Source organism: Eurosta solidaginis, chromosome 5 (genome assembly GCF_040869045.1).
Source record: "Eurosta solidaginis isolate ZX-2024a chromosome 5, ASM4086904v1, whole genome shotgun sequence".
In the NCBI taxonomy this organism is placed as follows: Eukaryota; Metazoa; Arthropoda; class Insecta; order Diptera; family Tephritidae; genus Eurosta; species Eurosta solidaginis.
The window spans coordinates 191,619,047-191,634,841 of record NC_090323.1 but is presented as its reverse complement, the minus strand read 5'-3'; the positions used below and the strand labels follow the sequence as shown (position 1 = coordinate 191,634,841).

Genomic DNA, 15,795 nt, shown 5'->3' with positions numbered 1-15,795 from the left:
TTATACACAGTCGACCGTCTGTCCTTCCACTCAGCCGTTAGCACGATAATTTGAGCAAAAATCGATATATCTTTACGAAACTTAGTTCACGTACTTATCTGAACTCACTTTATCTTGGTATTAAAAATGGGCGAAATCCGACTATGACCACGCCCACTTTTTCGATATCCAATATTTCGAAGAATGAAAGCAAAGGCAAGTTGCTCTTTTTAGTATTACCATTTGTATGCTACCATGAAAAAGACTATTTTGGTCTTGGATTTGTGGAGTTGTTTGAAGAACATGAATTTGACAAATATTGCAAAAAGTCACTTTACGCGCCTGCGCATCAAAATAGTATATAGAGACCTGCGAACGCCATATAACAAACTGGATAAATTTCATGCCTGATAAATGTACTTTAAGCGCTATCAAAGAAGTAATTCCAGGCATTAAGGTAACACAGCATGGTAATATCAATTAACTCAAACGAGTTGTCCTCCTTATAACCTAAGACATACGAAAGGCTTGGAATATCACAGCATGGGCAGACAGCATGACCGCATTAAAACAACTATTCCAAATACCATGCAACCAATACCTAGTCATCGGAAGCCATCATCGTAATCGCATATTTATAAACAGAACCTAAGGTTGAAGTGGCACATGAATATGTTCTTCGTTCTGACCTTTGAAACTGCAGACTTGAAATGCCCGATGATTAATTCATGGTCGCATACACATACGACATTTCCACAGCCACAGTCGACCAAATAATTGGCAACAATGTTGCAGCAAAAATGCTGAGCGAGAAGAATGGATACTTTGCAGAAACGTCGGCAATAATGATGCATTAGGGAACTGTCATAACCGCCCACAAACAAAAAAAAAAAAAAAAAAAAATGTGACCATAAAGAGAATTTGGACTCTAAAGAGAGAAGCACTCACAAAGTGAGAAGCACTTTACATTAAAACCTTGAAATGCTATAATTTATGCCCATATGGAGGAAACGGTACCGGAGCTGGAATGAAAGTATCTGCAGGTAAATCAATCGTTCCGACTTCCTAACCCACGCAGTGTTTTGCAAGCAGAGGTCTATGCCATAGAAAGCAGCCAGACTGGTCTAGAATAGTACGGTCTCAGACATTTATGTAACGACCTTTGTCGACAGTCTAACGTGATAAAGTCGAATATCGAGCGTAGGTGCCGAGCCTAGCTGACGTCCATAAGGCATTTAAATGTCTCCCTTTGCAGGGTTTCCGGGGCACAGCAGTATTGAAGGGAATGAATTTGCAGATGCAATGGACAGGGAAGTTTCCGAAACGGACATAAGCAAGCTGAATAGCTCTGTGCAACCACCGATGACTTATCCCTTGAGGAATATAGAGGAATATGAGAGTAGGCCAACAGACCTGCTGTCTTGATAGCTTTTTTCACAGGCTAAATAAATCTGCAATAAGAGTACTTATGGATGTCATCACAAGTAATTGCGGTATTGCACCAATGCTGCGACAGTGGCGCATGCCAATAAGTTCCCTCTGCAGAATCTGTCAGGATGAGGAGGAAGAGCAGTCGATTCATCACTTTCTCTACCGATGTCTAGGACTGCAAATAAAGTGTTTCAGATATCTGGACGCTTGGTTTTTCGACACTCTGGCAGATGTTGGACAAGTGGATCTTTCCCTACTACTTAAGCTCATTAGAGAAAGCAAGTGGTTCGTTGAAGACCACTAAGCAATCACTGAGACCACTCGCAATGGACAACAATGTCGCCAAGCGAAACTGAGACAAATCCCCAAGCACGCTATTTTAATCGAACCTTACCTGTTCTTTTATCACTTAAAATTTTTTCTCCTGAAACTATGGAAGGTCTTACAACCTAAGACTAACAAAGTTGATTCTATCATTGAAAATAGTGGACTGTAGACATGAGGGGTATTCTGACTGGACATGTCTTTAAATTAGGCTTGGTCAGTGATAGCAGATGTAGGAAGTGCAGGTTGGAGGAGGAAACGATAAAGCACGTTTTATGCTCGTGCCCTGCGCTTGCCAGCCTAAGACTCCAGCTATTAGAAGTGATACAGCTGTCAGATCTAGAAACAGCAAGTGGCTAAGTGCTAGAAAGCTTCTAGTATTTGCCAAGGGGACGGAGTTATTTTATAGCATAGGTCCTAGTTTTTCAGTTTGGTCGTCAAAATAAACTTCTGGTAACACTACGGACTCATTCAGTCTATGTGAGGTCCTCATGCACCGGCCAGTTGAACCTAACCTAACCGTGGAAGGACTAAAGGCCTAAGTACAATCGAGGTTTGCCACGTTTTGGCGATTACGTTGCGTCAAAAGTTGACTTTTAACAAACACGTCTTAATTGGTATGTTCTCAAAGCGAAGCAAAATTCGAATGCGTTTGGGCCTTAATGGTGAAAGGTCGAGGAAGCTACTATGTTGGATGAAAAAGTTTGAATTTTGTTTCAATGTATCATTGATGTTTATGGAGATTTTCGGTCTGTTGTACTTAAAACAACCTTCAATTTTTTAGGCGTTTCGTCGCCTTTTCAAATCCTCCCAGGGCGTATATTTATAGTTTTGCGTTTCCCCTGAAGAAGATAACCCCTTTCTAAAAACGCTTATGTTAGTTTCATTTGTATGATTATGTGTATGTAACTCACTTTTAGGTTTCTTAAGCTAGCCCAACCTTTCCAGCCCAATAAAAAAACGAGACCGTACTAAACTGCACAAAATTTATTGCTAACTTAATACGGGTTAATTAAATTTTGCACTTGTTTTTCAAAAAATATCGAGGGTTGGGCTAGTTTCAACTTAAACTTAACCTTAGGCTAGCCTAACCCTCGATATTTTCAAAAAAACAAGTGTAAATTTAATGAAACCGTATTAAATTAGCATTAAATATGGTGTGATAAAATACGTTTTCGTTTTTTGATTGTGCATATGGGTTGGGCTAGCTTAAACTTAAGCTTAAACTTAAGCTAGCCCAACCCTCGATATTTTCAAAAAACAAGTGTAATAAATTTAATTCACCCGCATTAAATTAGCATTAAATATTGTGCAATTTAGTACGGTCTCGTTTTTTGATTGGGCTGGAAAGGTTGGGCTAGCTTAAGAGACCTCTGACTTTTATACCAAAAAGCAAAAAAAAATGTTACTTAAATGCATCAGTAACCGTCTTTGCTAATGGCATGGATAAATTTGGGTGCAATTAGTCGGTTTCTTATAAAGCAACGAAGTATTTATTTAGTAAAACTTTATTAATAACATAAAAAATAATAACTTTTTTTTATGATTCAATAATTTTGAACGGAATTGTTTTAAGTACCTTCTACGGAGGAATTACTACTATTTTTTGGTGCATATTTTGTCCAACAATTGATGCTCTTTTCGCCAAAAACTGAACCCTTAATTTCAAAATATTTCTCATACGTCTTTGAATTTATATTTTTATTTCATTTCTTGAAAAAAGCTATGTCATAATCATAAGGAAAATAAAAAAAGTTCCAGTTAAAACGCGAGTTATCGCTAATTAGTTTTAAGTCTTAAGTGCAAATGGCAACGCTTGAACCTAAGCTCGTGCATTCATTCATTCACATTATCACGGAATTATATTTATATTTATTATTATTTGTATTCATATATTATAATTTATTTTATTGCTACAATTTGCGAGTTGCTTTTAATGCAAACGTTTGTGTGCGAACTTATGAAATCGCGTGCCAGCTGCCCTTTTTTGTGGGTCCACTAACCAAGCGGCATAAGGCGATGACAACAACGGCGCGTACACTTAGCAGACAGACTGGCTGCTAATTTATGCATTGCACACAATTTGCACGAATGAATTCTTCATTAAAGTAATAATTTTACTTCCGCACCCTTCATTCATTCATTTTTAAAGTCTTTTGCAATTATTGCAAAAATGTAGTAACTGCTTAATGTAAATGTTAATTTAATATGATATTTCAACTTACCATAATCTTCGCTCACTGCATCCTTTACCGCTTCAACAACGCGCCGTGTTTTCCTTATCGGCTGACCGAGTATGGTGAAGTTACGCATATCAATTTGTTGTACAAAGAAAAGGTAAGTGCGTTGCAGCTCCAATTCGTCGCCGCGCACTAAACCGCGTGGTCGCAATTGTTCACGATAAATGTCGCATTCGCCACTACTATTAATATAAGCAAATTGTAAGCGCACGAATTGCTCACGTTTCACCTGATAGCCAATTTGTTGTTTGTATGCATTCAAAACTTGTACTGTAGCTGCAAAATTATGACGACGATCGGGTGACATTGACGTAATCTTGCCCTCGAATACAATGGGCGCTTCAAAAGCGAGTTGCGCAGGATCACGCGCTGAACAATAGCGACGCGTACGCTTGCGTTGACGCTGACGTTGATAGTGCTTGTTGTGATTGTGATGGTTTTTGTTATTATAATTGTGGTTATGTTGATGATTGTGATTATGCGCATTGCGATAATTGTTGCTATAATCGTTATTACTATATTGATTTCTTAGTTGATATTGTTGTTGTTGCTGGCGTTGCTGTTGATACGTTTGACGTTGAACAGTTTGCGCGCTCATTTGTTGCCAATTGTTGTTACTACCGCTATTACTTTGCTGCTGCAAACGTTGAAATTGTTGACCCAACACAGGTTGCGCTTGCATGCTATAATAATTGCCGCTACCACCAGCGCTCATACTTTGCGTCAAACCAAATAAACGCGAATCACGCCGTGAACGCGCCGCTTGATCTTGCTGCATTTGCAATTGTAATTGTTGTTGCTCACGTTGATGCTGCAACATATGTCGTTGTTGTTCAGTCAGCTCACCGCGATAGGGTAGCGAAGATGGTATTTCGTAGGCGGCAATGCGATAATGCGTGGGCGGCGGCAGTAAATGTACAATGCGCGTCAAATTCTTGCCATTAACTAATTGATACACTTTTTTTGTGGGATACTTTTCGATAGGCAGTGGCGTGCTTGTGGAGGACGTATGCTGTGCGCTATGTGTAATAGCATGCAGCGCGCGTATGGAGGCATGTTCTACGCTTGGCGTAATATGTGGCGCGTTTGTATCAATATGTTGTGAATTACGCGCGCCATGATGCGCATGCAGTATTTGTTTTTGTTGTTGTTGCGTATACCAACTTGTTTGTTGTTCAGCGTTGACATGTCGCCGTGCTTTGTAACTGCGTCGCGCTGCTGAATGTAGCTGCATAGCGCTGTTTCTCACTAGCTGCGCTGTTTGCTGTTGTTGTGGCTGCGCTAATAAATAATTTCGATTTTGTAATTGTTGCTCTTGTAGCTTAGGTAGTGTTATCTTATTGTGTTGATTATTGTTGTAATGGTTTTTACTATGTCTATATGCTTTTAATAAATTAATTATGTGACTATTATTTTTATTTGGAACTTTTTGTTGCTGTCGCCCGTCGTCATCATTATCTCCAAACGTCGTATGCCCATCAACATCAGCATCATCAGCATCAGCATCTGCAACATCAACATCATCATTGACCACATCATCTTCCTCTTCTTCGGATGCTCCGCCATCAAACGCTTCCTCTTCTACATCCTCTTCCGCGCCATCAATATCATCGTCATCATCGTCTGCAACATTTTCATCATTAGCAACATGTTGCACACTAAACTTATCCGTATATACTGTTTTCAGCGCTGTTGTTGTCGCTGTTGCTGCTACTGCATTAGTTTGCGCTATTGCTGGCGTTAAACTGTTCGATGTTGCTGGCAACGTCTTACGTCGATGATACGCGTACGCCAAATTGTCCGCATATGTTGCTAGAGCTGACTTGTCGCGTTGCTGTTGTTTAACATCAAATTGATTTTGCAATGCGCTTTTAGTGCCGCTGCTGTTATTTTCATTGTTGTTGCTATTTTTAAAGTTGATGTTATTATTTCTATTGTTGTTGTTGTGTATGTTGCTCACTAAACTACTACTACTAAATAAACTACTGCTGCCACTATTAAAACTATTACTATTGCGCCAACTATTTTTGTTATTATCAACAATATCGCTCTCTTGAAACTTGCTGCCCGCTCTCTTCTGCTGCTTATCAAATACATTTGCAATATCTAGCGCACGCACTAGACGATTTTCATAAATGTTGCTATCTGTTGTCACAACATTGCCGCCATCGACGGGTATATAATAACTTTCTTCGATGATGTCGCCAACAGTTGCTGCTTTTACTGTTGTTGTTGGGTGTGAGACTCCAGTTTTTTGTATGAGTGGCAGTGAAAATGGTATTATAGTATTTGGTGCTTTTGCTGTTACTTGCGAAATCACATTTTCTGGCAGCACAAATGCTGACGCATGCGCATCCGCTGCTCTCCGACTCACATGCGCTCTCATGTTGATAGTATTCGCGGTGGTGGTGGCAGCAACAGCAATGCATGTGGCTGGCGTTGCGCATAGACAAAGCAACAGCAGAAAGATTAGTAGCAGCAGTAGCCGCCACATCATGTTGAACATTTGTAATTTCGTTTGTAGACTCCATTTGCGCAATACTCGCGCATACATGGCGTCCGCCCGTGGGAGAGTTTCGATAAACTCTACAAAAGACGCACAGAAGTTACGGTGTATATGATGAGATGAACGTGAAAACAAATAATATTTAAATATGTTCTCTCTCTCTCTCTTAATCGCACACACTTTGTTACACTTACTAGCGCGTATTTATCTCAGATTTATTTTTTGTAATTTGACAAGATAAAAAATACCTTTTTTAGTATCCAGACTTATATGAAGTTCTTTTCGAATTAATACCGTCGCGTGTTTTTTTTTTCAATTTTTGTTTTCCCGTTTTCGCTTTAACTACTCGAAAGCTGTGTACACTTTACATTGCCTTTATCCTTGGCCGCATGTCCGTGTTGTTGTTGCGATGGTTTCTGGAAAAAGTGCTGCCGAAATGAGTTATTCACAAGCCACATTTTCACGAATTTTTGTTTGTTTAATTAACAAAATATTTTTTCTTATTATTTGTTGTGTTAACCAAGCTGTTTCATTTCAACTATTTTTTCTGCTTCTTTATGGAACGCTTCAATAAATTTGCTTAATTATGCTTCACACTTTCGAAGATTCCAATATTATGTATAATTATGATTTTTGTTTATGTATTCGAATCGATTATTAAAAAAATACTTCTTTTTAATGTATTGTTCCACTGCACAAATTGACCTTCTATAAAAAATACAAGAAATATTTTTAGTTACATGAATTTTTATGACTCCTTCGCGCTTTATTTTTATTTTTGTTTTTTACACTTCTTCACATTTTAACTTTTTTGTTCATGATTTTTGTAGTTGTATGTATGTATGGATATCTAAAACTTATTTTATTTACATGCTTAATTTTTAACTAATTTCGTCCATTTTACAACTATTTATATACTTATATATTTATCTTTTATATCTTTGTGAAAGTAAGTACAGTTGTGAACACAAAATAGTAGTGGCAATTTTTAACAATTTTTATCAATTATTTCCTTCTTTTTTATATTTTTTGACAATTTAAGAAAAAGATTCCCACAGTTGTGTAAGTAAAACTATGCAAACTAATCTCAAAAACGTTTTCCAAAAAAAACCGGAATCTTGTGAAATCTGCATGAAAATTTAATGTTTTCGATTTCGTATATTCAGAATTGTTTTGAGTATGCAGTTTTGTAACCCAATAAATTTTGAATGAGTCCGTAATGTTACCAGAAGTTTGTTGGATGACCAAACTTAAAAACCAAACTGAATAACCATTACTTATGTTATAGAATAACTTCGTTCCCTTGGCAAATATTAGAAGCATTATAGGATCTATGCTACTTGTTTCTTCTAGATCTGATCTATCATAAGCAACTCTCGTCTTCTCTTAATCTCGCTCAATCTAACTGGGACATCTACAGATCTAGCTTAAAAGAATGCGCTCTTCTTAGCTATTTAATCCGCTTTTTTATTCCCATCTATTCCCATATGACCTGATACCCAATATAGATGTATGCTTCTCCCTACCCCGATTCTTTCCAGGAATTGCTTACACTCTAACACACTTTAAGATGCCGTAGTATGCGAGATTATAGTCTTAATTGCTGCTTGGATAGCAACATAAAAGTTGACACGGCTGCAGTTTAAGCCATTTACTTCCAGTGCTTCTACTGCTTTGGTTACGGCTACTACTTCCGCCTGAAAGTAGGATCTGTTTATTTCCGGAAGCTTAATTTCTACCTCGAGATATGCAACTCTTGTCTACCCTTAATTTCCCCCAAACGTATTGGGACGTCTACCGTCGATTTAGGGAGTGCTGCACCCTCCTTTGCCAGCTTATAGGCCTTCTCGTAACCTTCTACCCATTTATGATCTTGGTGAAGTACTGTGTGCGATCAATGCCTTAATCGAAGCCTGGCTATCAGTATATATATTGGCGCGAATGAAACTTAAGCACGCTCCTTCTCTCCGTTGCTTTCCTCATGGCTATAATTTCGGCCTGAAAGACGCTGCCGCAATCTACTTATTTCTGGATCGACACAGTAAACAGCACACCAGACCCCTTTCGTTAATTTAGAACCATCGGTATACACGTGCATACTATGTTCTGCCATTCATGAAGTCTTGCGCGAGCTTTCCGGCTCTATTGTGGCGCCAAGATCTCTTTCGAAGCTGGACATGTATTCTAACTAGAGTTTAGTTGTTTTCATAAACTGCCACAGATTTATATGAATGATGTTTGGGTCGATGAGGATCAAATGTTTTATGAAGCACATGGAGTGATCTTCGGAAACAGCGTATTTTTTATTGATATTAGAGAAAAATTGCAAAGTTTACAAACGGCGATGGTTATTAGGATATGTTTATGAATTGCGTTTCTTTATCAACTAGCTTCTCGGGAGCTGAGCATTGAACTTGATATATCCAATATTCATACTTTATACTAGTGTAAAGGCCCTTATCCACTCAGCTCCGATACTCGCTTCGTAATTGGTATTTTTGTTGCTAGTCCTTTATATACCATTAAGTATATACTAATTCTATATGTTTTCAATCCTAACTGTGTGGAATACTTTTAGGCGCGCTTTCAAGAGCATAGTAACATTGGATTTTTAGCAGTGTTTTTGTAAGCAATACTTCCGCTGTTCACTATATTAACTTTTGATATAATAGTGCACAGTCGCTTTCACTTATTGGTAAATTTAGTTTCCCTTTGTAGTCAAAATGGACGGCAGACGCATTTTGATATGACCAAATCTGTGGCCAAATTTGCCCTAGTGAAACGAAGCTTTAGTTTGGTAGGCAGTGTTGCCATTTTGGTGCTGTTGGAGCCAGATCTAGCCCCTTTTTTTGCGTTTAGCTCCAAAAATTCTGGTTTAGTCGCTAGCTCTTGTTTTTGCCCTCCTTAAAATGTTTGCCCTTTTTTGGCTCCAAATCTATTTCGGCAATACGTATTGTGAAATTTGTAATGAGTTTTATGTGTCGAAGTTTTATTTTATTTGTTTCGTTATGTATGATGTGGCAACTCGGTACTCAACTGATAACAAAAACTTTAATCGACAAACTGTGTCATGAGGTTGTATAATTGCTTTTCAGCTTGTGCAACAGCATAGTGTCACCTTCTAAGAGTTTCGATCCTTTAATTTCAGATTATAATAAATTTTTGTCTCCCGTATCTTATTTTCATTATACCTTTGAAGAATATATACGAATTAAAAAATAAGACGAATTCATTGAAAGAAAGATACGTAATATATGTGGCGACTTAATAATTAAATTAATAGAGCAATTAGGGCAACGCTTGCCGCACAATATAGAAACGCTTAGCAAAATAGATTTCATTTCGGTTGAAAGCACATTGAGAATTGTAAAACCTCAAAATTTTTCATAATCGACAAATGAAAAAAAAAAAAAACAAGTATAGCACTGATGAAATAACGGGATTACAAATGCAGTGCAAAAATATCTATCCCCAAAATTGGAAAAAAGTGACTTCAACATTAAGTTTTTGGTTTGATGTTAAACAGTATAATTCCAAAAGATTGTCGATTTTGTGCTGCCACTAAGTAATTCTGAAGTTGCGAGAACGTTTTCAAACATGAGTTTGATTAAAAGCAATCCCAGAAACAAAATGAGTTATGTTGAATTCACTTCTGACAATAAGAAGTGGTCTTAAACGGGCTGAATAAATGCTGTCATGACTTTGAAATAAACAACGATTTCTTAAAATTAAATAACACAACAAATATTTATGAGTGTAACAAATATAATAATTCATCTTCTGAGGAAGAAATAATAGATTTTGAAGTCTACAGCCCTTCAAACATATCTCGTCTCGACATAAACTTGAATATCGCACACGCGTATTTTAATGATGATTCGTACACCCGTAGGATGTTAAAAATTAAATAAAAAAAATTGGGAAAAATTTAAATTAATTTTCATCGGCCAATATTTAGGCAAGTTAAGCACATTATATGTGACCCGGTCTACGAAAAGGTGGCTTATGACTCAAAAAGAAATTCTGAGAAACAGCTGTTAAAGATTAACAATGAATTTCTTCAGTTTCTTAGTAGTTTTTCTTTTGCATTATGAACAGTCATGCCCAAAAGGCAAAGCACAAACCAGTATCTGACCGATATTTTGGCTCCATTGCCATCGAAAAAAATGCTATCAAAAAAATCTGAGGATGCTTCACCAGCCACCAAAGTGGTATCGAAGGTATCAAAGGCTTCATCGTCTTTCATTTGTGCTCTTCTTTCTCTACATTTTTAGAACACTTCTAAGCTAGTTTGGACTTTCTAGTTTTCACCAAGTGAAAGAGCGTCTCAAAAACCATCGGAACCAGAAAAAAAGTGGAAACAATTTTTTTTGAGTCACAAGCCACCTTTTCATGGACCGGGTCACATATAATGACGGCACATTGTAGTATTGTGAAGATTACTCCTTACTTTTTAACGATAACTTACCGCCAAATGGCAAAAGAAAAGTTTAAAAAAAGCGTATTTTTGTTATTAAAAAATATAAAATGAACTAAACAGTATTATTTATGCACCTCTCTGTACCTGTTTTTTTTTTTGTTTTTTTGTTAGTTTACGTACTTCTCTATAACTTTGTTTAAGTTTGATTTGAAATAAATGTGAAAACTTACATTGAAAAATATACATATACTTTTAGCTCTTTTATCAACGGGCTTTGGGTTTTCTTGAAGAAATTTAGCTCTTTCTAGCCCTTTTTTTCTAGATTCTAGCCCCAAAAAAATTTTTTTTCTGGCAACACTATCGATAGGTTACCAAGGGTTACGTATACGCAACGTAGGTCTTTGAACTTTTTGTGCTTCCGTGCGTTTTTTTTTTCAACCCAATTGCAAAAGTATTTCGTTTTTAGAGAAACTGGCATTTACATCATAATTTTACGTACATATGTACTGTTATTATCTAACCTTCAAATTAAACAAAAAACTAATTTACATAAATACGTTTCTTTTCTTTGCAGTTCACACAGTTCTTATCGGCATTTTACAATGAAGTGTACAAATGTGGGTATCTACGTATGTATGTATGTGAATATAGCAACAAATGTTATGTGTTTTATATTGAAACTGCATTCTGAGCAAGAAAAGTGGGAAAATATGAGATTAGCTACGATAATGCTTTATAGAGATGATGCATACACATATACATACGTACATACGTATATCTGCACGTAGCTGCGATTGTTTGGAAATTTGTTTTGTATATAAAAAGCTTCAAATGAGGAAAGGAAAAAAAATCTATGTGTTATACTTTTGAAAATTCATATAGTGACTTATTATATCATATAATTTGTTTTAAAAATTTTTATAGTTAATTAATGGCATTAAAAGTGAGAGTTTATGAGCTGCTGCGGCAAAAAAATAATTTCAGTATAAAAATGTGCGTTTTTTTAATTTTATTTGTCAAGAGCTGAATAATGACTCAGTGGCTGTAGCTAATAAAAAGTAAAATTAGCGCGACAATAGAGTGGCAGACAAAACAGCAGCAACAACAATGAGGCAACTTTATACGTATGACTTATCAAGTGGGAGTATAATCAAAAGTAGCTCGCGAATACAAGAACAAAAACTAAAGATATAAAATACAATACTCACAAAAAAGAAAAACTAAATCGAAAAGAAAAAAAATTTAATAGGAGTAAGCACAGGAATAGTTGAGATCAAAGGGAAAAAGAAACTGAGAGAGGAAAAGAAAGTGAAAAAGGGAGCATGAGAAATAAATAGAAAGGAAATCAGGGATCATCATGTAAGAGGAAAAAAGAGAAAGAATAAAGGGAAGGAAGAGAGAAAAAAGAATGGGGAGGGGGGAAAAACAAAAAGAGCATGAGAAATTGGGAGAACATAAGCCAATGCAAGAGTATGAATAAAAATAAAGGCGGCAGTGGGTGTAATACAATTTTGATTAAAATTCTTGATTAAGTCTAAGTAAGGTAAAGAATAACAGAGGGAGAATAAAACAAAGGCAAAGTAAGAATAATAGATTAATGGAGTAAGAGTAAGGTAAAAAGTAATAGTAGAAGCACGAATAATACGAGAGAGAGGAAGACTTGAATTTATAGTAATAGGGAGAATAAAACAAAGGCAAAGTAAGAATAATAGCTAGAATGAGAGTAAGAATAAGAGAAAGAGTAAGAGTAACAGTACGAATAATAAGGGAGAGACGAAGAGTTAAAGTTGTAGTAATAGGGAGAATAAAAAAGGCATAGTAAGAATAATAGCTAGAATGAAAGTAAGAGTAAGAGCAAAAGTAATAGTAAAAGTAAGAATAATAAGGGAGAGAGGAAGAGTTAAAGTTAGATTAGTAGGGAGAATAAAACAAAGGCAAAGTAAGAACAACAGCTAGAATGAGAGTAAGAGTAAGAGAAAAAGTAATAGTAAAAGTAGGAATAATAAGAGAGAGAGAGGAAGAGTTAAAGTTATAGTAATAGGGTAATAAAAAAAGGCAAACTAAGAATAATAGCTAGAATGAGAGTAAGAGAAAAAGTAATAGTAAAAGTACGAATAATAAGAGAGAGGAGGAATAGTTAAGGTTATAGTAAGATTCGGTAAGAGTAAGAGTAAGTAAACAGTTTAAGCAAGAGTAATAGTAAGCGTGAAAGTAAGAGTAGGAGAAGAAGTGAGAGTAAGAGCAACCATAAAATAAAAGCAAAAGTAGGAGTAAGAAAAAAAGTAGGTGCTATAGTAAAGCAAGCAAAAGTAAAAGGAAGATAAAAACGACAGCTAAGAGCAGGAGTAAGAAGTAAAAGTTAGAGTGAGAACAAGAGCAGGAGTTAATATAACAGTTAGTGTAAGATTTCAAATAAGTGCAAGAGAAGGAGTAGTAGCGGATTCACAAGGAGTGAAAGGGTGGAAATTGCCTTGACACTTTGGCTGAAAACTTGGTTGCTTATCTATGACGAATAACGGCTTGGTTTGAGCATCTTATGCTTCTAGGGACTTCCTCATGCTTCCTATGCTTTCACGTGCAGGTGTCGCTGAGAATATTCATCTGCCCTGAGCATCTTGTTTCATTATCATTACATGGGCTAGCCAGCAAAGTTGCTGTAACTAAATTCGATGAAAAATGTTGATATATTCTAAAAGCTCTTACGGCTTACTCGCCGTAGCAAACGCGCAAATGTTCGCAAATCTCCGATAGAACTATTCTCTTCAATACTCGAATAAGTAGCTCATCTAATGTTTCTATTTATTTTTAAGGTACTTGTTTAGTCAGATTTTCTTTTGTGGAAACATGGCTTTGTATTCATGACATTGTGGACACGGGATCAGCATCTTTCCTGGATGCGTCATTGCTGCCTTCATCCTAGGAGGTAGAGGGTGATCTCTCTATAAGCGCATGGGTTACCAGGTCATCGATGTCAATTGGAATTTACCTCAAGTTAGAAGCCTTTGGACTTTCGCCGGTTTTGTTGGTAAAGTCGGGCGCTATAGTGTTGGCTAGTAGCTCAAGCTCTTCACACTCCCGTATTTCTGCGTCTACCTTATTCTTTTTTTAAACGAATTGCGTTTTTCTTCAATTTACGGCGGCATTCATACGCTCCTATTGTTGCATTCAATCTAAACGCTGTATTGTAAACAGCATCCATTTTTGGGCATTCCTTTCCAAAGCAAAAATGCCTCACAGCTCCTTTTTTTTTTTTTATTTTCCTCATAATACCTTCCCTAATCATTCAAAATGTATAATGGCGAGTGATATATTCGAAAGAAATGAAATATTGTGAACTGCTCAGTGGTTGTATGAAAATACATTAATGATAGGTGCGAAATTCTTTGAAAATTAGACAGCCTAAGCGGAATAAAATTAATCACACCTAATAACCGGCAAACCCACCCACTACAATATTCGCTTGCATGAATCAGTGTTTGATGTGACGCGAAGAAATATACACAGATATCACTCAATTACCCAACAACAGATGGTTAAAAGTAGAGATGTTTCGGTGAAGAGTTTAACGGAACCAACACCGAAATTGTAGTTTAAAAAATTTGCTTTATGGGAATCGAATCGAATGCCACAGTAGGACACTAGAAATATGTATAGAAATATATCGAGGAACGCCGCCCCAAAATAGAGAAGTTTTATAAGTAGCTGGAGTACTTGGCAGATGTTGTTTTGCCCGAAATTGGGCTTACCTACATTTATAAAACTCTCTTCTGCTCCAACTTTCTTTTGCCTCTATCAGCCTTCGTATATTTGTCTTCTTGTTGTTGTTGTAGCAGTGCTTCGCCCCATCCAATAGGTGCGACCCATCACAAATTGTCATCAATGTCCTCTAACGGGAGTACAAAGATTCTTGCAGTTTCAACAAGGGCGGACCCTAGTGAGAGAGGTGTTTGAGGCGTTGGTTCCACATTACAATTGAAGAGATGGTTAGTGTCATGTGGGGCATATTGCAAGCAGGACATACATTTTATATGTCGGGTTTGATTATGGATAGGTAAGAGTTTAACCTGTTACAGTACCCAGATCAAAGTTGAGGTAGAGTGACGCGTGTTTCCCTAGGGAGAGTGCGTTCCTCTTATGCGGGTTTTAGGTATTTTTCTTTTAGAACTGCATTTTCCGGGGAATCCCTGACATAAAAGTAGGACGCCTGTTTGTGGATATCACGGAGGGCCTGCTTGTGCTTTTTTTTGCTTCATATGACTGATTTATCAGGTGCCGTATTTCCTCATAATGCTTATGGAGATCACCCCTTAAGCCCCTGTGAGGTGTAGCCTCGTCAATCAGATGTATATTGGGATGCCCAGGTTTCTGGGTATTCAACAGAAACTGTTTTTCAGCATTTCATTTCTCTCCCTGATGGGGAGTATCCTCGCCTAATTGTGTAGGTAATGTTGTGGGGGCATAAGAAGACAGCCCGTAGCGGTTCTGAGGGCCTGTATTTTCTTCCAATGAGTAACCTTTAGGCTTTCTTCATCTCCTTCTCTTCTCTTGATGCTCTCTTTCCTATCTTGGTCTGACACTGTCTTCATTTTAATCTCTATCCCCACTCCCAATTTCTTTACTCTCGCTAATCCTCACTCTATTTTTCCTCTTGTGTTTTCGTTTATATCTTATTTTTCATTTTCTCTTTTTCTGTCTTTGGCGTTTCGTTTAACTCTCCCTTTCCCTTTCCCTCTCGCTCTTATTCTTAATTACCCTACTTGTTAAAACCTCCATTACCACATCTTATTTGGGTGAAAACACCTTCCCTCTTCCACACTTGGGTCTATATCTGACAAATGGGTTCACATATAGAACTTAGACGCACTTTCGAACTACGTACGAAACCAATGCAGCTT

At 36.9% G+C, this 15,795-nt stretch overlaps 1 protein-coding gene across 7 annotated transcripts in view; it reads right to left on the bottom strand.

Annotated features, from left to right (window-relative positions):
- Positions 1-15,795, bottom strand: part of vn (membrane-bound neuregulin protein vein) — a 288,582-nt gene that overhangs the window by 253,100 nt on the left and 19,687 nt on the right. For all 7 annotated transcript variants that reach the window (XR_010953403.1, XM_067787033.1, XM_067787034.1 and 4 more), the window contains exon 2: positions 3,960-7,188. Coding sequence is in view for 6 of the 7 variants with exons in the window: in XM_067787033.1 (XP_067643134.1) it covers positions 3,960-6,528 (2,569 nt within the window). In the remaining variant the exon portion in view is untranslated. The remainder of the gene's footprint in view (positions 1-3,959; positions 7,189-15,795) is intronic.